This window comes from Callospermophilus lateralis, chromosome 12, assembly GCF_048772815.1.
Source record: "Callospermophilus lateralis isolate mCalLat2 chromosome 12, mCalLat2.hap1, whole genome shotgun sequence".
NCBI lineage: Eukaryota > Metazoa > Chordata > Mammalia > Rodentia > Sciuridae > Callospermophilus > Callospermophilus lateralis.
Genome location: NC_135316.1, coordinates 97,504,996 through 97,531,660, shown reverse-complemented (window position 1 = coordinate 97,531,660; position 26,665 = coordinate 97,504,996). Strand labels below are relative to the sequence as shown.

The window sequence follows — 26,665 nt, the reverse complement described above, 5'->3', positions numbered from 1 at the left end:
AGATAGAAGCCTCAGAGACAAATTATATAATCTTGAAAATAAAGTCGACCATAAGAAAAATGTTAAGAGACCATGAGTGGAATATTCAGTAAATCTGGAATAACATTAAAAGGACAATTTTAAGATTCAATGTAATCAATAAAGGCTCTAAAATACTAAAGGATTGCACAGTCTTTTCAATGAAATAATATTAGAGGGGATAGTAGAGGATAGGAAAGGTAGCATAATACAACAGTTACTAATAGGGCATTATGTAAAAATGTGGATGTGTAACCGATGTGATTCTGCAGTCTGTATTTGGGATAAAAATGGGAGTTCATAACCCACTTGAATCTAATGTATGAAATATGATATGTCAAGAGCTTTGTAATGTTTTGAACAACCAATTAAAAAATTAAAAATAAAATAAAATAAAAATTATCATATGAACAAAAAAAATAATATTAGAAAAATTTCCAAACCTTTAGAATGAAGCAGAGAGTCAAATACAGGCATATATAGAACTCTGAAGTATTTAAAAAAACACACACAACAGGTCCACTCTAAGACAATTATTATGAAAATGCCCAACATATAGAATAAGTATAGATATTTAAAAGCTGCAAGAGAAAAATAGTCACAGTATGGATCTTAACTGATTTCTTAACCTAAACCCTAAAAGTTAGGAGGTCCTAGAATAATATTATTCTGAATAATGGATGCCAACCAAAAATACTATACCCAGCAAAATTAAGCCTCAGAACTGAAGATGAAATTAAAATCCTTCATGATAAACAAAAACTAAAAGAATTCTTAACTAGAAAGCCTGTACTTCAAAATATAACAAAATATTTCATATAGAAGAAATGCAATATACAAATGAAAACCAGCAGAGAGAGGAACTACACCAGAAAAATAGTCAAAGAAGAATTAAATTCAATTAAACACTACAAGTAAATCAAAATGACAGGAAATAAAAATTACCTTTCAGTAATAACACTGAATGTAAGTGGTCTAACCTCTTCAATTGAAATACGTAGTTTGGCAGGTTGGATTAAAAAAAAAACAACAACAATATCCAAAAAATATGCTGAAAGAGACTCACCTCATAGGCAAAGACATCCACAGACTGAAGGTGAAAGGATGGGAAAACATACGATTCACATGGATCTTGTAAACAAGCAGAGGTTGCTATCCTCATATCAGATAAAGTAGACTTCAAGCCAAAGTTAATTAGAAGAGACAAGGACATTTCATGCTGCTGAAGGGAATCTTACAACAAAAAATAGCAATCATAAATATTCATGCCCCAGACAATGGTGCATCTACGTACATCAAACGAACCCTTCTCAAAATTAAGAATCAAATAGACCACAACACAATAGTACTGAGTGACTTTAATATGCCTCTTACCACTGGGTAGATCATCCAAACAAAAACTAAAGATTCTATAGAACTAAAAAATATAATTAACAAGACACCTATAGAACTTTCATTCATCAGACTGAATTTGCCTTCTTAGCAGCACATGGAACATTTTCTAACAGACCATATTATATGTCACAGAACAAATCTGATCAAATACAAAAGAAGAGAGAATACCTTGCATTCTATCAGATCATAATGAAATAAAATTAGAAATCAACCATAAGGTAAAAAACTTCTAGAAACCACTATTGGATATTATGGATATTAAATAATATATTATTATATTATGGATATTAAATAATACACTTTTTAATGATGATAGTAGAAGAAATTGAAATAAAGAAAAATTCTTCAAAGTAAAGAGAATAGGAATGCAAAATATCAAAATCTTTGGAACACTATGAAAGTGATTCTCGGAGGAAAGTTTATATCATTGAGCTCATACATTAAAAGAATAGATACAAAATAATCTAAAATTATACCTCTTAGACATAGAAAGAGAACAAACCCAACACAGTGGAAACAAACCAATCAGTGGAAGACAAGAAATAATTATAATTGTAGGCAAAGTCAATAAAATTGAGAGTGTTTCATTGATCTTGTGATTTTTTTTTTACAAAAAGTTGTTTTTTTGAGAGGATAAACTAAATTGATAAGCCCATAATCAAACTAGCCAAAAGAGGAAAAAAACTCAAATAAATCCAAGATGAAGAAACAAAGATCACCACAGACACTACTGAAATTCAGAGGATCATCAAACTGTTTTGCAAATTTATACTTTAATAAGCTAGAAAATCTTGAAGATACAAATTCCTAGAGATATACAACCTACCCAGATTGATGTAGGAGGATATAGAAAAACAGTTCAGTTTCAAGTAATGAAACTGAAGCAGCCATCAAAAGCCTTCCAAAGAAAAGCCCAAGACTAGATGGGTTCTCAGCCAAATTCTACCAGACTTTTAAAGAACAACCAATATTATTCACAAATTCTGTAAGAGGAAAGGAGAGCTGAGGTTGTGGCTCGGTGGTAGAGTGCTTGCCTAGCATGTGTGAAGCACTGGTTTGATCCTCAGCACCACATAAAAATAAATAAAGGCACTGTGTCCATCTACAACTGAAAATATTTTAAAAAGGGTGGGAGGGAAGAAACAGTGCCAAACTCGTTCTGTGAAGCCAGTATCACCCTAATAGCTAAAGCAGACAAAGATACAACATTGAAAGAAAACTTCAGACAAGTATCCTCGATGAACATCGGTGCAAAAATTCTTAATAAATTATTGGCCAATTTCATATAAAAAACACATGAAAATGATAGCATAATATAATCAAGGAGGGATGCAAGGGTGGTTCAACATACAGAAATCAATGTAATTAAATAAATAACCATGTAATTCTTGTCTAAGTTTATCTCAATAGATGCAGAAAGAGCGTTCAACAAAGTACAGCACTTATTCATGTTTAAAACATAAGAAAAAAATAAGGATAAAAGAGCTTAACATTGTAAATCCTATATGACAAACCCAAAACCAACATTATTCTGTATGCAGAAAAACTGAAAACATTTTCTCTAAAAAGAACAAGACAAAGATGCCCACTTTTACCACTCATATTCATCATACTCCTCCAAACTCTAGCCATAGCAATGAAGCAAGAGGAGGGAATTAAATGTATACAAATAGGAAAAGAACGGTTCAAATTATGTTTGCCAGCAACATTATCCTATATTTAGAAGACCCGCCCAAAACTCCAAAAAGACTTGGAGATCTTATAAATGAATTCAGCAAAGTAGCAGGTTACAAGGTTAACACCCATAAATCAATTGTGTTCCTATTCTCCAATGGCAAATCTGATGAAAAAGAAATTAGGAAAACTATCCCATTCACAATAACCTCAAAACAAAACAACAAAAACTTGGGAATCAATCTAACAAAAGAGGTTAAGGACCTCTACAGTGAAAACTATAGACCATTAAAGAACGAAATTTTTGAAGAAGATTTAAGGAGATGGAAAGGCTTCCCATGTTCTTGCATACGCAGAATTAATATTGTGAATATGGCTGTAGTACCAAAAGCACTGAACAGATTCAATGCTATTCTCATCAAAATTCTAATGACATTCTTCACAAAACTAGAAAAAGCATTCATGAAATTCTTTTGGAAAAATAATAGACCTAGAATAGCCAAAGCAATCCTTGGTGAAAAAAGTGAAGCACGGTGCATCACAATACCACAATACCTCAAATAGTACAGAGCTATAATGACAAAAGCAGTATGGTACTGGCATCAAAGCAAGCATGAAGACCAGTGGAATAGAAGACATGGAAATAAAATTTCAGACCAGTATCTTCGATGAACATAGATGCAAAAATTCTTAGTAAATTATTGGCCAATTTCATATAAAAACACATGAAAATGATAGCATAATATGATCAAGGAGGGATGCAGGGGTGGTTCAACATACATAAAGCAATAATGTAACCCACATAAGTATAGTTATCTCATATTTGACAAGGATGCCAAAAAGAGAAAGCATAGCCTCTTAAACAACTAGTGCTGGGAAAACTTGAAATCTATATGTAGTAGAGTGAAATTGAACCTGTGTGTCTCACCCTGCACAAAACTCAAGGTGGACTAAAGACCTAATAATTAGACCAGAGCCCCTGTACCTTCTAGAAGAAAATGTAGGCCCAACACTGACTTCCTTACAAAGACTCCTAAAGATCAAAATTTAATTAATAGAATGGCATGAAATTAAAAGCTTCCTCACAACAAAGAGAAACATACAGGGGAAAAAAAAAAACATACAAAATGGGAGGAAGTCTTTACCACCTGCACCTTAGAGCATTAATCTCCAGGATACCAAAAAAATTCAAAATTTTAACACCAAAAAACAACCTGATCATTAAATGAGCGAAGGAACTAAATAGGCACTTCACAGAAGAGGAAATACTAGTGGCCAACAAATACATGAAAAAATGTTTAATATCTCTAGCAATTAGAGAAACGCAAATTAAAACTACACTGAGATTTCATCTCACTCTAGTCAGAATGGCAATTATCAAGAATACAAGTAACAATGTTGGTGAGATGTGAGGGAAAGGATATACTCCTACATGATAGCATAATATCAAGGAGGGATGCAAGGGTGGTTCAACATACAGAAATCAATAATGTAATTAACTAAATAAATAAACTTAGACAAGAATTACATGGTTTTTGGTCATCAACAGTTGGTGGAGATGCAAATTGGTTCAACCACTATGGAAAGCATTATGAAGATTCCTCAAAAAATTAGGCCTGAGATCACCATATGACCCAGATATCCCACTTCTTGGTATATATTTAAAGGATTTTAAATCAGCATGTTAAAGCAATGCAGCCTTATTAGTGTTTATAGCAGCACAGCTCCTACTGGCCAAACTATGGAGCCAATCTAGGTGCCCTTCAACAGATGGATGAAGAAGATGTGCTATATATACACAATGGAGTTTTACTCAACTATAAAGAAGAATGGCTTTATGACATTTGCCAGTAAATGAATGAAATTGGAGACTATTATGCCAAATGAAATAAGACAGTCCCAAAGAGTCAAAGGTAGAATGTTTTCTCTGATATGCAGAAGCTAATCTAAATAAGGCATAAAATAAGAATAGAAGAGTATTACTGAGTAGACAAAGGGTAATGAAGGGAAGTTAAGAGGAATGGGATAGGGAAAGACAATGAATCTGACTTCACTTTCTGTGTACATATGTGAATATACCACAGTGACGGTGAATCTCACCCTCATGAATATCTCCAGAGATGTTAATTACAAAAAAGAATAGCTGAAAATCAGTAGAGGCAAGGAAATGGGGAGGGAGAAAAGGAAGGGGAAGTATTGGGGACTAAATTAGAAAAAATTATATTTCATGATTTTATAATTATGTCAGAATGTATCCTTTTTCTCTATATGACTAAAAAGAACCAATTAAAAAGTAACTTTGCTATGCTGTAAATAATTTTGTATAGCACTCCATTGAAGATGGATTGGTGTTATAACCATGTGATTTGTCTCTTTGTGCTATTTTATTTCTTACATATTAATATGTACATAATAGACTTCAGTTTATAGATAAACATAAAAGAAAATTGAAGTGTACAAATTAATAAAATACTGATGATTGCTTTTCTAATTTATAATGAAAAAAACCTAAATATCTGGAAGCATTATGATTTCAAAGTAAAACTTTCTAAAGGAAATAAGTTGTTACTTTTTAGGGTTAGGAATATAGCTCAGTTGGTAGAGTGCTTGCCTTGCATGCACAAGGCCCAGGGTTCAATCTCCAGTACCACACACAAAATAATAATAATAATTTGGTACTTTTTAAATATGTTGTCACTTTGATTTTGGTGTTTATGCAAGTGTTACTTATAAAATTCAGAGTGAAAAAATATTTTTGTCTCCTTTATTTCCTAATGGATTTAGTAAATGATGGAAATAATTGGTATCATCTGTTCAATTGCTAATCAATTTTTGCTTAACAAAGAAATATCTATTTGAGGAGAAAATAGTTTTCCTAAACTGTAACCTTCTAGGAAATTTACAGTAATTTAGCTGCTTTCATTTTAAGTTCTTAGGACCTTTAAATGAAGATTTCTATAAAGAAGACTTTTACTTGTTGGAGAGGATAACATTTAGTAATTTTGTAGAGAAAATTAAAGAGTTTGTTGAAAATATGGAAATCAGCTCCAAAAAGTAAGTGTTTGAAATCAAAAGAGTAATCATTTGGGGTTTGGCATTTTTCATTTGATATTTTTTAAGATTAGGAAACATTTCAGAAATGTAGATAAAAGATACATAAAATATAGCAAATATAAAGAAATAATAAAACATTCATTTATTCATCACCACCAATTGTAGATATTATATTATTTGCCTAAGATCTTGTTCTTTGTTTTTTTTTCACCTGCATATCCCTCCCTTCCCAGAAGTTAACCATTTTCTGAAAGGTTACATAGCCTATTTCCATAGAAGCTGTAACCATGTACCAATAGAGAGTCTTTCTTGGGGTGTTTTTATAATATGAAATATGAAACTTTCACTTCCTTAAAATTTCATACATTGTTTTGTCTTGTTTGTCTAGCATGAGTGACCTTATTATGAAAGCTGATGCCCTTGTTTCCTCTTTGCCTAAGCAGGCATCTAGGTATGATGTCACATTTCTTAGAGAGAATCACAGGTAAGAATGTAATATCATCTGTTTTTTTTTTTCTGTCATGCTACTTTCAGTTATTATTTCCATTTGTTTCCATAACACAGTAAAATATAAAGTAGAATTAAAAATTCTTTGTTGGAAGATAAATATATTTGACAATGTCTGGAAAAGAAATTCAGGTCTGGGGTTGTATCTCAGCAGTAGATCACCATTGCCTCACATGTGCAAGGCCTGGGCTTCAATCTCTAGCACGGAAAAGAAAAAGAAAAAACTAAATTTCAGTTAGTTGTGTGTTTTAGCTGACAAAGTATGAGAAATACAGGATATGAAGTTTTAAGAAAGACATACCTAACATATTGTCTTTTTTCATGCTTAAGATCATTTTTAGGGGCTGGGGCTCAATGGTAGAACACTTACCTAGCACATGCAAGGCCCTGGGTTTGATCCTCAGCCCACATAAGAATAAATAAATAAAATAGAGGTATTGTATTCAACTACAACTAAAAAAAAAATTTAAAAAAGATTATTTGCAATTTTTTACAATGTCTTGAAATAATTATACATAATCTTTATACTTTCAATGTATAAAAAACTTAGTTACTAAAGAGTTCTAGTTAATCAAATGTAGAAGTACCTTGCACAAAGATACCACTTATAATCTCATGAAATACTAAATAAAGTATTTTATAACAGCGTGCCCCAGAGTGTCATCTACAGAACACTGCTCTGTGATATTGACACATATTCTGAGGGGACAACTCTTCTCTGGTTAAGTTGGTTTAAGGGTCACTGCCTTAAAACAGTTTTGTTGTTTTCTGTGTGTTTACATGTGCATGATGTATTCATCTAGATTGGCTTAGATCATGTGATATAACATGAGCTTTTATGTCATTAAAAGGAAAACATTTGAGTAGCAGTCTACTACTTAACTAGCCATAATCTCTTAATCTTAATTTATAATCCATAAAGTGTACCCTTCAAGGATTTTGTGAAATGCAGGCCTACTGCCTTGTATATAATAGATATTTAATGACTTATAGCCGTTATTTGTATTTCTTATAGAATTAAGTTTTGGAAATTTAAAAAAGAATACAATTGAACTTGAAAGTTAAACCATAAAATAATCACAAATAGATCATGGAAGAAATATAGGCATCTACCTGAAATGGGGAACTCAGGTCTGCAAGACATAACGATATCATTAGTCTCTGTGCATAATTTACAAATTAAATTTTATCATAGATATGCATATCTAGGAAAAACCACTAGCTTTTGGGCATCCACTAAGGTTCTTAGAAAAATCCCCAACAAATAAGGAAGGACTCCTGTATTAATCTTTTGAAGAAACAAAAATTTTGTTGGATTTTTTGTGTTGGAATTCTAGGAGAAGTAGAGAGTCATTTGCAATGCTGGATTATAGAATTAGGTTTCATTCACAGCCGTAGAAACACTGTGGACATAGATGGGTGTATGTATCTGTGTGAATATGATAATTCATAATCACATGAGTTTAGGAAGTATTTGTAGAACTTGATCTTTTTTTTTTCTTTTTTCTTTTTTTTTAAGGACTTACACAAATGTGGGACCTGGTTAAACAGTCTCTTCAAGACTACTGATTTCTGATACTAGAACTTGAAATTCATAGAGCAGGCAGATAGGAAGTTGGTTCTAAAGGGGGGAATCCAGAGCAAGTTGAAACTCCAGAGCATAGATGGAAACCTGTGTCAGCCCTTGTTGCCTCTGACTTTGATATATAATGGGCATCCTACCAAAGATGGGAACCCTATTTCACAAAGCTAAGTCCACCGGCCTGACCAGGAATCAGAGGAATGGAGGGAGAGAACAGGAAAAGTTGAAAGTTGTACACCCAGCTGCTGCCTCATGTCAACGGGGTGAATCAGCAGATCAGAAACGAGCATGTGTGATGCAGAATAGCTGCTACTGCCTCTTGGCCCTCTAAATCTGCTTGCATCTCTCTTATGGCTCATTTAAACCAGAAACATTCTGGGAAATGGAGTTTAGCCTGGTTAGCTGAGTCAAGTTGTCACATGAGAAAGCTCCTGAGTGGATGAAGGGTCCAAAGATTTGCTTTGCTAGATTCCAATGGTGAGATGTAGTAAAACAGTTTAACCATTATCATATTTGATTCCTTAGTCATTTTTAAGCTCATTTTCTTTTTTTTTAATACGTTATTTTATTTTTTTAATATTTATTTATTTATTTATTTTTTAGTTTTCCGCAGACACAACATCTTTGTATGTGGTGCTGAGGATCGAACCTGGGCCGCTCGCATGCCAAGCCAGAGCGCTACCGCTTGAGCCACATCCCCAGCCCCTTAAGCTCATTTTCTATAAGAGTGCCTGGTTAATTATAAAAGTAACTACATAGCCTTCTTTATACTATTAAAGGTTACCTCAAGTCAACCAACTATATTGAAATTATCACATTTAGTTATTTTCTCTAGATATACCATTTTTTACAATGAACATGCTTTTTTTCTATCAAGGAAAATTATAACTCTTAAGTTCAATTCTGTGTTATAAATTTTCTGCATAGAGCCACACATGGCTAATTTTAGAAAATATCAGTGAATCTTTGGAAATTGATATTAGGATAATATACTCCAGAGGTGAACAAGTACTTCAAGTCATTTTTCATTTGAATATACATTATCAGTATGATTTCTGTAGTAATGTGTGAACATTTTAGTCAGCCTCTTCATTGCTGTGGCCAAAAGACCTGACAAGAACATTTAGAGTAAGAGTTTATTTTGGGACTCCAGTTTCAGAGGACTTAGTCCATAGATGGCCAACTCTATTCTTTAAGGCCCAAAGTAAGACAGAACATCGCGATGGTAGAGTGAGGCGGCAGAAACTGGCTCAAGAAGCAGAGAGAGAGAGAGAGCGCTCTCCTCACCATGACAAAATATATACCCCACAAAGGCAAAATATATACCCCAATGACCCACTTTTTCCAGCCACACCCTACCAGCTTGTTACCATCCAGTTAATTTCTATCAGGGGATTAATGCACTCATTAGGTTAAGGTTTTTATAACCCAACATTTCACCTCTAAACTTTCTTTCATTATCTCACACAGATGCTTTTGAGCAACTCCTGATGTCTAAATCTTAATATTTTTCATGAGCATATGTATCTACTTCTTTTATCACATGAAATACACTCACAGCTTTTTAGGCAGTTCACACATTTTTTTTAAACACAGCATTGTATCTTTGCCACTGTGTTTCTATGTTTGTAAGGAGTCATTTTATAATACTAAAAAATGTTAAAACAGGTATTATAAATCTATTTGTTAACATGTTTGATTATTATATTCATTCTAAAAAATTTAATATAAATATTTAAATTTGACAAGGTAATGTAAATTAGAAGGTTTGCAAATGTAAAAAGAAAAGAGTATTGAGGCTGGGGCTGTAGCTTAGTGGCAGAGTGCTTGCCTAGCATTGTGTGAGGCACTGGGTTCAATCCTTAGCACCACATAAAAATAAATAAAAGCATGCTGTCCATCTACAACTTAAAAAAAATTAAAAAGAAAAGGGTGTAGGTAAATTGAAATCACAAAGTGAAAAAGTTTTGAAAAGTACAATGATATTTTCTTTTCTATGAAGGATCTTGTTGAATCTCTTTATTACCCTATTTCCTTCCCTCCTGACATGGATTTTATGGTCTTCTAACATCTTTATCAAAAACAATAATAGCAACCCTAACCTGTCACTCCATCATGCCAGGAGTTTGCAATAACAAACAGTTGTACAGGAGTATACAACATGAAACCTCTTGGAACTTAGTTCTGAGCTTGCCAGTTTACACGGTTTCCAAAGTTCATGAGATGAAAACAAACTCATTGTTCAGGTAGAATGTGACTATTAGAAGATGGACAAAGAAATTTCTCCCAGGAGTCTTCATGACAAGGATACTGTATAATGAACAGTGTTTTCAACAACATTCTTAAACTAGACTTTACCTGTTTTATAAATAGATTGATAGCATCATAACAAATGCAATTATCTAAAAGGGCTGATGAATTCCACATATCTTAAACAGTTTTTCATTGTTATTTCTATGCCCCCCACCCACTCTAAACTTTAATAATTATTGCCACCAATAAACTTGACAGACATTTTTTTCCTGGCTAATGGGATGAAATTCATCAGTAGTTTCTTAGAGATCCATGATCTTAAATATGTGGTAGAGGTGGCATTAGCATCTTGTTAATGTTGCATGGAAAAAAAGACACTCTACTTCCATTCTTGGGTCAGTATCAGTATCCACTATTAGGCTCAGGATTCTGCTCATAAATTTGTTTTAAATCCTAGATTCAAGTCTCACATAATTAGATGATGAAGAATTCTGACTTATAACCTAACAGAATTAGCAGTCTTCTAGGGGGAAAACTTAAAGCAACAGTAAACAGATGCATACTTAAAATATAATAAATCATCTCAAATTTTTTGAGGGCTGCTACAGGTATAACAGTAATTTGATAGTTTTTCACAAGATAATTTAAGTAAGAGTCATATTAATATTAGGATGTCTGATTTATAACCCTAATTTCTAGCAATAATTATCCAGCAAGAGTTTTTGTCTGACTCTGACACTCTCATTTTAATATAATTAAAATAAGCTATTTTTCATCAATTTCATAAAATTGATGAAAAATTGCTTATGAAAAAGCAATTCATAAAACTGCACATAGCCAAGATCATGATTAGCAAAGTGTTTGTATAAGTTTTTTATCTTGTTTTTTTCATTTTTCTAGCATTATAAAGATAAATCCTCAAGAGAATGATATGGTCTTTGATGTCATTGCTATTGTTGATCCCTTGACAAGAGAAGCACAGAAGATGGCACAGTTATTGACTGTAAGAAAATATAGACTAAATATTTTTATTTGAAATTTATCTTTTCAAGTCTATAAGTATAATCAAATATTTGTGCTCTCAATTTTTTATATTATCCACCTTTTTAATAGATTGTCATATTTTAGCATAGAAAATAAAATGATAGAGGCATGCACAGGGTGTTAGAGTAGAATGGAGAGTAAATGTTGCTCTAGATTGACTTGTGTTTTCAGTCAAATTCATATTTCAATATATGAAATTTATTTTAATTTCAAGCCCTATTCTCTAGTGTGACTATATGTGTAGATACAAGTTTTAAGAAGTGAAGTTAAACAAGATTATTATAATGGGACACTACCCTGTCACATTGGTGGCCTTAAGAGGAAGAAAGATCTTTCTTCTGCCTCCTTGAGCACACAGCATAGTGACGTGATAGCCACATCAAAACCAAGAAGAGACCTCTTACCAGAAACCAAATCAGTCAGAACTTTAACCTGAACTTCCCAGCCTCCAGAACTGTGAGAAAATAAATTTCTGTTGTTTAAACCACTTAGTCTGTGGTATTTCATTAAGGCAGCTTTAGCAAGCTAACGCAGTTGTTATCCCCATGTTGTGCAGGATGCATTTGGGAGAAGCTGATTTTTAAGCTTAACTTTTTGAAGTTTAAAGTGCAGTAAGTAATGTTATCCAGTCAGCTCCCGATGAATGAAGGACATACAGATCATATTCAGTAGGTTTGGCTTCTGTAACAAAGGCCAAAATGACAGTACTTTCAACAAGATGAAGTTTTCTCTCATTTAACAGTCCGCATGAAGGTACGCGGGACTGCTAAAGACAGTTCCACAATCACTGTCTAGGTGTTCAGCCATTCTCATGAAGCATCTTCTATCTAGTGGTCTAAGTCACTTCAGGCTCCTAAGAATCTCTCTATATGTTGCCAACGTGAAGGGGAAAACAAGGCCCAACCACAAAGACATATTCTGTCTTATCTTTTCTCACTGACAAAAATGTAGCTAGTCATCTGACTGCATTTAATGACATGGTGGGCTGAAAGTATGGCCACAAACCGTGCATAAAGCTGAGGATTCTTTTACTAAGAAAGTAGGGGAAATGAATGTTAGGAGCTACTGATCTCCAAAAGGGCATGATATAGCTCAGCATTGCACTGAGAATTTCAGAGATTCAGATTATGATGCAGTCTTCAGTAGCTGGATTTGAATAAGCTAGTTAGATTTTAAAACTATTTTTCTAGTGATATTCAAAAATTTGGCTGGCTTCTATTTGAAATCACCCAATGCCTTTTTTTAAAAAAAAAAATATTTTTAGTGTTGATGGACCTTTATTTTATTCATTTATTTATATGTGGTGCTGAGAATTGAACCCGGTGCCTCACACATGTGAGGCAAGCACTCCACCACTGAGCCCCCACAACCCCAGTCCCTCAATACCTTTTTTAAAGACACCTTTTTAAAATCTACTTTGGGAAATAGTTGACTTTGCTTTTGAGAACAGGCAAAAGTAATTAGATATTAAATAATACTTGATGAATAATAACTAATGAATATTGGTATACTATCAAAATTTCAAATTGTAGACAATTTTGGAAAGACTGTTCAGTATATGAATAGAGCAAACTTAATCCCTGATTTCCCTGTTGTTTTAGCATTTGTATACCTGCCAATTTTTACTCTTGAGATATACTATAAAGATTATTCTTAAGAAAGCAGCCATCAGTAGTCATCTGTAAAGATGCTTTTTAGTGTACACATTCCACATTCTTGAGGAATATGGGTCATTTTTTCAGAAATAAAGATTATTTACATTTGAAATGTTTTATGTGAAGGTAGAATTTAGGAATAAGAAATATAGAATTATACAGATATAAAATGTGAAATGACACTCCAGTTTACATTGTTGGTGATAATAGCATATTCTAGGAACAAAAGAATGGGAATTAATTCAAATTAAGCTCTTAAATCCTTTAATCCATAGATCTAGTTTAGTATCAAACCTGTATCCTTTCTGTTATATACATCTGGTTATTGGTGTGTATTTTTTTTGCTTCTTATCCTTCATTGTCTAAGAGCTTTCAAGTCTTCAGTGCTTTTATTTCTTCATGTAGGAATGGGATTTTTAAAATAATTTGTATCTTATTTCAGGGAAATTAAATAGAGTATTTTGTGTGTATAGAACTTCCTACATCTTTTAAAATGTAGAGTGAAATTTCAAAAGAATCAGGGTACCCTGGCCAATGTTTTGAAGTTACTACTTGATGTTTGCATGTCAAAGTTATAGTAATTATTTTACTTATTCTTCAATACTAAGAAAATTTAGATACTGTGAAAGAAAGTTACTTGAGACAAAAGGCAAGTGGCTTAACCCTGGGGTAAAGAAATCAGTTGAGTTCAAATCTTACCTCTGCCATGACTTACTCTCATCTTCAACAAAGTATTTAGTTTCTCTCTTCCTCAAATGTAAGTGTTAAATGTACAGGTGTTATGAGGATAATATGAAATAAATAGAGTGTTAATACAGTGCCTGGTACATAGTACATACTCATTGAATGTTAGCTATTAATATTATTTAAAATAAAATATGGGAATTTTTTAAATAGGTACTTGGCAAGATTATAAATATGAAGATAAAGCTGTTGATGAACTGCAGGGGTAAGCTTTCAGAAGCCCCTATAGAGAGGTGAGTCAGAATGAACATAATTTTATTTTGAAAGATTTGCAAATACTAAAAAGAGAAAAGCAGGTTAATGTTTACTGGACCTGTTTTGTTTTTTCTTCCTTAGATGCTTCACTGATATGGATTAGAAAGTCAGACAGTTTATTCCCCTTAATTGAAATAAAACTTATATAAAAGTAAAGTAACATAACTCAATAAATATATTCTATCTTATTGCAGAATTTATATGGATGTATATTTATCCATAGGTATTTTTAGAAATCTGATCTAGGAATACCCATTTAGAAATATTTCAGCGGGGCGCTGAGGTTGTAGCTCAGTGGTTGAGTGCTTGCCTAGCATGTGTGAGTTACTGGGTTTGATCCTCAGCACTGCATATAATAAATAAATTAAAAGGTTAAAAAAATTTCAGTGGGAAGTAAGGTGAATTCATTCATTTTTTATTTATTTATTCAGATTCAATTTCAAAATAATCTCTTATGTCATTACATTTACTATTTGGGGGTTAAGATGAAAGTAGTTTAGAATAATCTTATCAATGGTGCAGGAACTGTTTTTCATTATACACAAATATTCTTTATACTTTTGTGTTGAAATAATCTCTCTCTCAAGAAGGGACAAAAATATATCCTTCATTTTTCTGAATCAGAATTACTATCATTATAAGCCACTTACTAGTAGGAATATTTAGTATCTTTAAAATGTCATTGAGCAGAAAAAAAGATAAGCACTATTCAACTAGCTTTGAAAAGTTTGCTAATGTACTTTTCCCTTCATTTAATTATATAACTCTAAGCAAAAAATAAATGCATACACAGGATTGAGTTATTCCCTTGTTTACCTGTCAAATTGTATTTGTTATAATACATATAATTATATTTGTTATAACACATTATTGTCTTGAGTGGACATTTTGATCATGGTATGTTGTATGGGTTTGTTTTTGTTTGGTTTTGTTTTTACTTTGAAAGCAATAAAATAGAAGATGAGGAAAATGGAAGTTTAGGGTTTATTCATTGATTTCCACCCCCCACACACAATTATTTGACTTTATAGCTCATTCTGTTCTTATTTATCTTTTGTGTTTCTGAATAAAAGCTGTAAATTTTTTAGACTCTAATTGATAGGTCTGTTAATTCCATGAGTATAGCATTTTTATTCACAGGAATGAGGATCCTCTTTAAAGTATCACCATAAAGCTTTGGACATATAATAAAGAATGGAATGTTGGCTTTATAAACAAACATTCTGTTGAGGGGAAAAGAAAGAACTTGACCTTTGTAAGTGAAGTAACACCTAAAGTACTAGGTAGAGAGCATACAGTTAAGGTATCATTTTTAAACTACAAGTTCAACAGACTTTTACTTAGAATTATGTGTCAAGCAAACTGGCTTACATGTATATTCCCAGTCCTTTCCTTTGAGCAAATGCCATCTCATTCTTCTCAGAGGTGAGAGCGCTAATGAGCAGGAATTCCCTCAGCTGCCTACTGTACCTCCTGTGCCTCCGCAGCCTTCCTGGGTTGCGGGGGAGGAGTGCTATATCTGTTTCCTTCATTAAGGTGAATATCCACTCCCTGTTTTTATTCCACGGTTCCCTGTTTGCTTTTTTTTTTTTTTTTTTTTTTAAGAGAGGAGGAGAGGGGGAGAAAGAGAGAATATTTTTTAATATTTATTTTTCAGTTTTCGGTGGACACAACATCTTTATTTTATTTTATTTTTTTAAAGAGAGAGGGAGAGAGAGAGAATTTTTTTAATATTTATTTTTTTTTAGTTCTCGGCAGACAACTTCTTTGTTTGTATGTGGTGCTGAGGATCCAACCCGGGCCGCACGCATGCCAGGCGAGCGCACTACCGCTTGAGCCACATCCCCAGCCCTTATTTTATTTTTTGTGGTGCTGAGGATCGAACCCAGCACCCGGCGCATGCCAGGCGAGTGCATTACCACTTAAGCCACATCTCCAGCCCCCCTGTTTGCTCTTGATCCTTGTTGTATCACATACTCACTCTGTTCTGTATCTTTAACCTATTAACCTTTTACTTTAGTCCTTAAAATTATTCAATTTTATAAAATTTGCTCCCTTAATTTCTTCACCTATACAGATCAGCTTTTCTATCTCCCCTCCATTTTCCCCCGCTTTCTTCCTCTTTCTCATCTAAGCCTCTTCAAAGAATAGTTGTATTCTGTGTTCTGTCATTAACATACTTCCACTGCAGTTCGGCTTTGAACTACTTCTTTGCCACTGCAATTGTTTTTACTGAATCACACACACACACAAAATAATGTTTGCAGCATGCATGGGGTACTTCTTCCTTGGCATTTCTGCTGCATTTGACAGTACTGAGTACTTGTTTTGTATCATTTATTTCACGACTGTACTCTTTCCTGTGTCTCCACTTAATCTCTCTCTTTGTTTTAAATATGGGCCTACTTCTATGACATGGCTTCCAATGATCACCATCACCTGGATTCACGCTGTATTGATTCTTCTGGAGTGAGGGCTAGACTGATTCTTCTGAACAAAATATAGCAAAAATGATAGCGTGTTTCTTGTGTACTTTGTAAGACTGGGTGACTTGTGTCTTGCTAGTGCGTGCATGGTGTGTGTGTGTGTGTCTCTGTCTCTCTGTCTCTCTCTGTCTCTCTCTCTCTCTCTCTCTCTGGCTCTCTCTCTGGCTCTCTCTCTCTTTCTGGTTCTTCTTGCGTGTTTCTCTGTGAGGCATTGTGAAGATGTCCTTGTAATAAGAACCTGTGAGCAGTCTCCAGCCAACCACAAACAAGAAATGCAACCCTCCTCCCTGCAGCACAACAGGGACAAAGCCTAGTAGTAGTACATCCTCGCTCCAACAGCATAGCTGACACTCTTGATTGCAGTCTTTAGCTATTTTTTACCTGTAACTAATTCTTAATTGTACGTGATAATGATGCTAAAATACAATGAAACTGCAACTATGTCTAAAAGCTGTACTAAACAGCTGCATTTAACTCAGTCCTGTTTGTTTTTAATTCAACTTTTAAATTGGTACCAAAACTACTTCTTGAATTTTACTTGTTTCCTGGGTATCATTTCTCTTCATATTATTAGGAGTGCTAAGAATTAATAGCCAAAAAAATAGACCATGGTCAAATGTGAAGAAGGACCAGTGAGTCAATTAGATTATAAATTGCATTAGTCAATATATCTTAAAGAGACTCAAATCATGTTCATTAAGAGAAAATAAGGTTATATATTATAATGTAATAGTCTTATAAATAACAGTACTGAAAGTAATTGTCTACTCTTTATAAACATTAATAAACAGGGCATATTTAACCTTTTTGATTTAAGACTTTAATTTTGTTTATTAAGTCATTTTTAATTTTAAAGTATTTTAGAATAATAATTTCAATTTTGGTCACAGTAATTTTATGTTTTATTAATAGCTTTTACCGTTTTGTCCTGGAACCAGAACTGATGTCAGGTGCTAATGGTAGCCCTTTTGGACCAGTGGCAAAATTCCTGGACATCCCTGAATCACCTCTTCTGACCCTCAACATGATTACTCCAGAAAGCTGGTTGGTTGAAACAGTACATAGCAACTGTGACCTTGACAATATTCACCTTAAAGATGTAAGTTATTAATGCAAAATCATCTAAAGAGAGAGGAATAAAATGAGTTCTTAGTAGTATTACAGTTGTGGCAAGTGAAATATTATACTACACAGATGCTCACCAGCATGTTCTTTGTGATTCTAGCTCTTATTCTTTAACATCTCTTAACTTCCAAATTCAGCCTTTCTCATTTTCCAGGTTCCTAGGTGCCTTCACCTTTTTAATTGTCTCATATACCACTAGCACACAAAGACTATGCTAAGATGAACGCACAGGAACTTAAGAGGACACTGTGAATTACCTATTTTTGTCTTCAAGTTTAGTTTTTAACTTCAAGAAGGATTCTCATTCAAAACTTTTTGTTACTCATGGTTCACAGCCACAGAAAGCAGTCCTTTCTAGATTAGGGTAAAAAGCAGGAAATAAAATTTATTGCAGGCTGACTACACCTGCTTCCCATCTGTTTTAGTCAGCTTTGTGTTGCTATGACCAAAAGACCTGACAGGAAGGAAGATGAAAAGTTAATTTGGGGTTCACAGTCTCAGAGGTTTCAGTTCATGCATGGCTGACTTTATTCCTCGGGACCCAAGGTGAGATGGAACATTATGACAAAAGGGTGTGGCAGAGGAAAGCAGCTGGGGACATAGCAACCAAAAAGCAGAGAGAGCTCCATTCTCCAAGGACAAAATATATACCCCAAAGGCACAGCCCCAAAGACCCACCTCCTCCAACAACACCCTGTCTGCCTACAGTTATCATCCAGTTAATCCCTATCAGGGGATTAATGCTGTGACTAGGTTAAGGCTCTCATAACCCAATCATTTCACTCTGAACTTCCTGCATTGTCACACATGAGCTTTTTGGGGACACCTTGATTCCAAACCATAAGGTCACCTCCAGCGTGACCTTAGTTTAATAAATATTGAAATTTCTCTTCCTCATCTATTGTCACTCATATATAACATGAAAAAGAATATTTTAAAATACACCAAATCATTCAAAACATTGAATACAGAATGAGGGGATTCCAAAACCACAGAAAAATTTTTAGGACAGCTTAACTAATGTTGATACACAGAAACTGAGGAGAAATGCTTCCTTCTCATTGTCTTCCCTCAGACCTGTTTCCAGGTGCTGTGATGATTTAGTTAAGATTGCTCATAATATTTATTATGCTTCTCAGTTGTTACTTTGTGCCTTAAGCAAATTTCTTTTGATTTTTTCATGAGTAGATTCTGTGGGATTCTAATGATTGTCCTGTAACATTCTCTCTAATACCCCCACTCTGATCCACTCAAAAAATAACCTAAAGCTGAGTCATAGCCACCATCTGAAATCAGTCCTTCAAATCTAGAAAGATTAGAAAAGATTAGGAAAATAATAAAATCTATGAGGAAAAGATCAGAAATGAACTTTGCAAGGAAAAAAAAAAGACAAAAAATATCTGTTTTTCTCCATGATCAGTCAGGTCTCTTTTATTTTTTAGTATTTATTTTTTAGTTGTAGTTGGACACAATACCTTTATTTTATTTATTTATTTTTATGTGGTGCTGAGGATCAAATCCCAGGCCTTGCACATGCTAGGCAAGTGTTCTACCACTGAGCCGCAACCCCAGCCTGATCAGTCAGATCTCCTAACAGTCAGTTGGAATCTTTGTGAAGACAGTACAACAATATGTATTGGTAAAATAACTTCAGATGCTAACCAAACGTTAGGGAGAAGTTTGAAGTTTGTGGCAGAGAAATAGTAAAGTTAGAAAAGAAAGTGGAGCTTACTGGTGAGTCTCAGCAGCTGTGAAATAACAGAAGTTAGCTAAACACTTGTAGTGGCAAATCCCATGCTGTCATTTTAGAAGCTGTTCAATGAGTAGTGTCTTTAAAGTTAAAAGAGTGAAATAAACAAAAATTCCCTGTATCTTCATAGTTTAGGTGAATATAAAGAAGGGAATTAGAAATTCTAGCATCCATAAAGGTTTACTGCCTCTTCAAGCTCTTCTTTTCTATACTTACATTTTTCTAGAATAACTGCAGATATTATTGTAATCAAGTACATTCTGGCAAGAATGAGAATAACATGAGAGATTTGTTTTATGCACTAGCTTACACAAATATTGCATACAACATCCAGTTTCCAAATATTTCATAAGTGCCTGGAAAATAAATTGATCCAGAAAAATTCTCTTTGTAGTTACAATCACATGAATGAAGTCCTACTAAGACTTTATTGCACAACCAGTATTAATACCATAATTAAAGGAGAAGGAAGTGGTTACAGGAAAGCTAAAAGTGAACAGTCACACTTACTCACTTGAAAGACCTCTTTTAAGAAGGAATTGGTGACTAGAAAGCAATATGGAGATTCCTCAAAAAACTAGAAATGGAACCACTATTTGAACCAGTTATTCCACTCCTTGGCAAATATCCAAAGAATATGCATCGGTGTACTACAATGCATAGCCACATCAATGTCTACAGTAGCACAATTCACAATAGCTAGCTATAGAGGGCAACTTATATCCCATCTCAAAAAGAGAAATAACGTATTTCTTATGGGGATTTAACTTGGCCCATCAACAGATGAATGGATAAAGAAATTGTGTTACATATACACAATGGAATATTACTCAACCACAAAGAAGAATGACTTTGACGTTTGTCAGTAAATGGATGGATCTGGAGACTCATGCTATGTGAAATAAGCCAATCCAAAAAAAACAAAGGTTGAATGTTTTCACTCATATGTGGAAGCTAAAGCACAATAAAGGAGGGGAGGGGAAGAAGAGAAGTTCAATAATTAGACACAGGAATAGGAAAGACAGTAGAATAAATCTAACATACTTTTCCTATGTATACATATGAAAATGAAGCCCACCATCATGCCCACCCACAAGAATAGAGTCCTAATTAGAATTATACAAGCATGGCATATATCTATCAAAATGGATTCTACTGTCATGTATAACTAAAAAGAACTAATAAAATAATTACTATAATAGTCACTCTTGCTTAAATAAACATCGTTAAGACCAAAAAAAAAAAAAAAAAAGGAATTGGGTATTTTGGTATTGTAGTTTGAATAAGTTAACAGAATTAAATCTTTTGTAAACCTGTAGGAATGAGAAATTTTCATATTAATATAAATTGAAAAAGAATTAGTCAAACTGGTTAACTGATTCCTTATCTATAATGAGAGAGTTGAACTAGATTATCTCTACAATCTCTTTCTTAAATACCATTTTCTTTATGCTAAGTCTTTCCCATGGAAATATTTCCATTTAAGCAAATTGCTATAAGGATTCTGGATACAGTTTAAGTATATGAAGTTTGTCAATAGGATAGTAATAATTAAAAACTTTTAAAATCTAAAGTTTTGAAACAAATATTGTTTTCAAAGAAGTTATTAAATCAGTAAAATTATGACAGGCTTAAATGTGATGCATAAATACTCTATTTCTGGAGATAATTCAAGGAAAAACATCTATACAACATAGAGTATTTCTAAATATTTCATCCTAAATAGACTAAAAATAATGCAAAAACCTCATGTTAAAATAAAATCACACTAATAATATCATTTATTATTGTAACAATTCCCAAAATGTCAAAATTACCATTGATTTATTTTCATATTTGGTTATGTTTATATGAACTAGAGAAAAGCTTTATCCCTGAACTATTATAATATTTGTAATACAAAAAAAAAATCTGGAAACAGTTGGAATGTACAGCCATATAAAAAGATGTTTGTGAAGGCTGAGCATGGTAGGTCACATCTGTAGTCTCAGGTCCTTGGGAGGTGGAGGCAAGAAAACTGCGTTCATGGCTATCCTGAGCAATATATTAAGATCCTGTCTCAAAAATAAGATTTTTATGGAGGACAGGGACACATTCTGAGAAACCCATGTTTAATGAAAATGCAAGTGGCACTTTCTTGGGAAATAAATTATGGAAAAAAGAAAAATCAATGTGTTTATGCTTACACAAATATTTAGTCTGTAGGTGCTTTCTATTTTGCCACTGTTTTACTTTCAAAATTGGAAGATTAATCTTAACTTTTTTTTTCATTAAAAGAAAACTGCCAGGTGTGTTGATATACACCTATCATTCCAGCTACCTGGGAGAGAGAGGCAGAAGAATGGCAAATTCGAGGCCAGCATGGGCAACTTATATCCCATCTCAAAAAGAGAAATAACGTGTTTCTTATGGGGATTTAACTTGGGTCAGACACCCTGGGTTCAGTCGCCAGAACTGAGAGAAAAAATTATAAGAAACCCAACAGATGTTATATTGGCTTTTTGCCCAATTTGAAATGAGTGCCCCAGAGCAACAGCAAACTGAAGATTTTTCTTTAAAGACTATCCCATCTAAATCTAATTTTAAAAGATCCTTTCACTACAAGTTATAGAATGCCACTCCATGCCCAGCATCTGTTCCACTTGGTGATATTGCTGCATATGTCATGAGATTGGGGAAATCCAATATACTAGAAAAAAGTATTCATCATGAGTTTTTGTCTTGAAGAAATTGATTTAGCTAAGCAGTTTACTCATGTAGAAAATGCAAACTTAATTGACCTACTGAAATAAATTGGTTAATATTAAAACAATCACATTATTAAATTATTAAATTTGTATTAGGATTGCTAATACCAAAAACAATGTTATGCTGCCTTCACAGATTGAGGGAGCTGTTAGAGCAGAATATGAACTGGAATATCTACTACTTGAAGGACATTGTTTTGATGCAACAACCGAACAACCTCCTCGGGGTCTGCAGTTTACACTAGGCACAAAAAATAAACCTGTTGTGGTTGATACAATAGTGATGGCCAATCTTGTAAGTATCCTAAATAGCTAAATTGATGATATTTAACTGAATGTTTTGGTGAAATTCTCCCAAGTATTCCTACTAGCTAAGTGAAACTAGGAGACTAAACCCAGGGCCTCACACGTGCTAGGTGAGCTTGAATAAGATAATTAACTAAAAAGGAAAAAAATCATACTTTTAGAATAGGCTTTTTTTTGTTCTTTTTAGATATACATGACAGTAGACTGTATTTTGAAATACACATGGAGTATAACTTATTAGGATTCCATTTTTGTGGTTGTATGTGATGTAAAGTTGCACTGATTGTGTATTTATATATGTACATTGGAAAGTTATGTCTGATTCATTGTACTGTTTTTCCTATTCCCCAAATCTCTCCTCCCTTCCTTTCATTTCCCTTTGTTTGATCCAGTGAACTTCTATTCTTATCTCCTCCCCGCATACAGTGTGTCAGCATCCACATATCAAAACATTTGGCCTTTGTATTTTTGGATTGACTTCATTTAGCATGATAATATCTGGTTCCATCAATTCACCAGCCAATGCCATAATTTCCGTTCTTCATGGATGAGTAATATTCCATTGTATATACATACTGTATTTTCTTAATCCATTCATCTGTAGAAGGGCACCTTGATTGGTTCCATTGATTCTATTATGAATTGAGCTACTGTAAACATTGATGTGGCTGTGTCACTGTAGTATACCAGTGTTAAATCCTTTGGGGATATACCGAGGAGTGGGATAACTGGGTCAAATGGTGGTTCTATCCAAGTTTTCTGAGGAATCTCCATGCTCCTTTCCATAGTGGTTCAACAAGTTTGCATTCCCAATAGTAACATATGAGTGAACCTTTTTCCTTACATCCTTGCCAACATTTATTGTTACCTGAATTCTTAATAATTGCCATTCTAATTGGAGTGAGATGAAATCTCACTATAGTTTTAATTTGCATTTCTCTAATTGCTAGAGATGTTGAATATTTTTTCATATATTTGTTGACCATTCTTATTTCTTCTGTGAAGTGCCTGTTCAGTTCCTTTACCCATTTATCGTTGGGTTATTTCTTTTTGTGTGTGTGAAGTATCTTAAGTTCTTTGTGTGTCCTGGAGATTAATGATCTGAGGGACAGGTGGAAAAGGTTTTCCTTTCATGTTCTTCATTGTTTTGTTTGCTGTGAAGAAGCTTTTTATTTTCATACTATTCCATCTATTGATTCTTGAATTTCCTTCTTGCACTTAAGTAGTCTTGTTGAAGAAGTTGGTTCCTAAGCTGACAGGGTAGAGATTTGGGCCTACAATTTCTTCTAGTAGGCTCAGGGTTTCTGGTCTAATGCGTAGGTCCTTTATCCACTTGGAGTTGATTTTTGTGCAGAGTGAGAGATAGGGGTTCAATTTCATTCTACTATATATGGATTTCTAGTTTTCCCAGCACCATTTGTTGAAGAGGCTCTCTTTTCTCCAATGTATATTTATGATGCCTTTGTCTAGTGTGAGATAACTATATGTATGTGGGTTCACCTGTCTTCTGTTTGGTTGCATTGGTCTTCATACCTGTTTTTGTGCCAAAACCATGCTGGTTTTGTTACTGTAGTCCTGTAGTATAATTTAATATCTGGAATTATGATGCCTCCTGTTTCACTTTTATTTCTAAGGATTGCTTTGGCTCTTCTGGGCCTCTTATTTTTCCAAATGAAATTCATGAGTGCTTTTTCTATTCCTATGAAGAAAATCTTGGCATTTTAATAGGATTGCATTAAATTTGTATAGCACTTTTGGTAGTATGGCCATTTCACAATATTATTTCTATATCCAAGAACATGGAACTTTTTATCTTTTGAGGTCTTCAATTTCTTTCTTTAGTGTTCTGTAGTTTTCACTGTAGAGGTCTTTCACCTCTTTTGCTAGATTAATTCCCAAGTTTTTCTTTTGTCTTGTTGAGGCTATTGTGAATGGGATAGTTTTCCTAATTTCTCTTTCAGCTGATTCATCATTGGTGTACAAGAATGCAATTGTGTTAATTTTATATCCTGGTACACTGCTGAATTTGTTGATGAGTTCTAGAAGCTTCTGGTGGAGTTTTTTGGGTCTTCTAAATATAGACTCATGCCATTGGCAAATATGGATACTTTGAGCTGTTCTTTTCCTATTCTCATTCCTTTAATTTCTGTCTTTTGCCTAATTGCTCTGGCTAGTGTTTCAAGGACTATGTTGAATCGAAGTGGTGAAAAAGGGTATCACTGTCTTGTTTGATTTTTCTCCATTTACAATTATTTTGGCCCCAAGTTTAACATATGTATATAACTTTCACAATGTAAGGTATGTTCCTACTATTCCTAGTTTTTCTAGTGTTTTGAACATGAAGGAGTGCTGTATCTTTGTCAAATAGCTTTTTCTGCATCTATTGAAATAATTATGTGATTCTTGTCTTTAAGTCTGTTGATGTGTTGAATTATGTTTATTGATATCTGTATGTCAAACCAAGTTTGCATCCCTGGGATGAACCCCACTAGATCATGGTGCACTATCTTTTTAATATGTTTTTGTAATGTGATTTGCCAGTATTAAGAATTTTTACATCTGTTTTCATCACGGGTATTGGTCTGAAATTTCTTCCTTAATGTGTCTTTGATTTTGGCATCAAGGTGACACTAGTTTCATAGAATGAGTTTGAAAGGGTTCTCTCCTTTTCTTTTTCATGGAAAATTTTGAGGAGTATTGGTGTAAGTTCCTCTTTGAAGGTCTCATAGAACTTGGCTAAGAATCTGTCTGGTCCTGAGCTTTTCTTTCTTGGTAGACTTTTGATGGTAAGTTCAACTTCATTGCTTGAAATTAATCTGTCTAAATTTTTTATGTCCTCCTGATTCAATTTGGATAGATTGTATGTCTCTAGAATTTGTTGATGTCTTCATTATTTTCTGTTTTGTTGGAGTATAGATTTTCAGTAGCGTCCATCATGATTTTTTTTCCATTGTGAATTTTAGTAATTTTGTATTTTTTTCTCTTTTTCTCTTTTTTTTTTAATTAATTTTTATTGTAGTTGTTCAAAACATTACATAGTTCTTGATATATCGTATTTCACACTTTGATTCAAGTGGGATATGAGCTCCCATTTTTACCCCATATACAGATTGCAGAATCACATCAGTTGCAGAACCATTGATTTACATATTGCCATTCTGGTGTCTGTTGTATTCTGCTGCCTTTCCTATCCTCTACTATCCCCCCTCCCCCCTCCCCTCCCCTCTTCTCTCTCTACCCCCTCTACTGTAGTTCATTTCTCCCCCTTATATTTTTCCTCCTTTCCCCTCACTTCCTCTTGTATGTAATTTTGTATACCCCTGAGGGTCTCCTTCCATTTACATGCAATTTCCCTTCTCTCTCCCTTTCCCTCCCACCTCTCATCCCTGTTTAATGTTAATCTTCTTCTCATGCTCTTCGTCCCTACTCTGTTCTTTGTTACTCTCCTTATATCAAAGAAGACATTTGGCATTTGTTTTTAAGGGATTGGCTAGCTTCACTTAGCATAATCTGCTCTAATGCCATCCATTTCCCTCCAAATTCTATGATTTTGTCATTTTTTAATGCAGAGTAATACTCCATTGTGTATAAATGCCACATTTTTTTATCCATTCGTCTATTGAAGGGCATCTAGGTTGGTTCCACAGTATTGCTATTGTGAATTGTGCTGCTATGAACATGGATGTAGCAGTGTCCCTATAGTGTGCTCTTTTTAGGTCTTTAGGGAACAGACCGAGTAGGGGAATAGCTGGATCAAATGGTGGTTCCATTCCGAGCTTTCCAAGAAATCTCCATACTGCTTTCCAAATTGGCCGCACCAATTTGCAGTCCCACCAGCAATGTACAAGAGTACCCTTTTCCCCACATCCTCGCCAGCACTTGTTGCTGTTTGACTTCCTAATGGCTGCCAATCTTACTGGAGTGAGATGGTATCTTAGGGTGGTTTTGATTTGCATTTCTCTGACTGCTAGAAATGGTGAGCATTTTTTCATGTACTTGTTGATTGATTGTATGTCCTCCTCTGAGAAGTGTCTGTTCAGGTCCTTGGCCCATTTGTTGATTGAGTTATT

The 26,665-nt window shown here is 33.9% G+C and overlaps 1 protein-coding gene across 1 annotated transcript in view; it reads left to right on the top strand.

Annotated features, from left to right (window-relative positions):
- Positions 1–26,665, top strand: part of Uggt2 (UDP-glucose glycoprotein glucosyltransferase 2) — a 175,125-nt gene that overhangs the window by 91,215 nt on the left and 57,245 nt on the right. The window contains exons 23-28 of the mRNA XM_076872262.1: positions 6,017–6,141; positions 6,530–6,625; positions 11,384–11,486; positions 14,080–14,159; positions 17,580–17,766; positions 22,426–22,584. Of these exons, the coding sequence (XP_076728377.1) occupies positions 6,017–6,141; positions 6,530–6,625; positions 11,384–11,486; positions 14,080–14,159; positions 17,580–17,766; positions 22,426–22,584 (750 nt within the window). The remainder of the gene's footprint in view (positions 1–6,016; positions 6,142–6,529; positions 6,626–11,383; positions 11,487–14,079; positions 14,160–17,579; positions 17,767–22,425; positions 22,585–26,665) is intronic.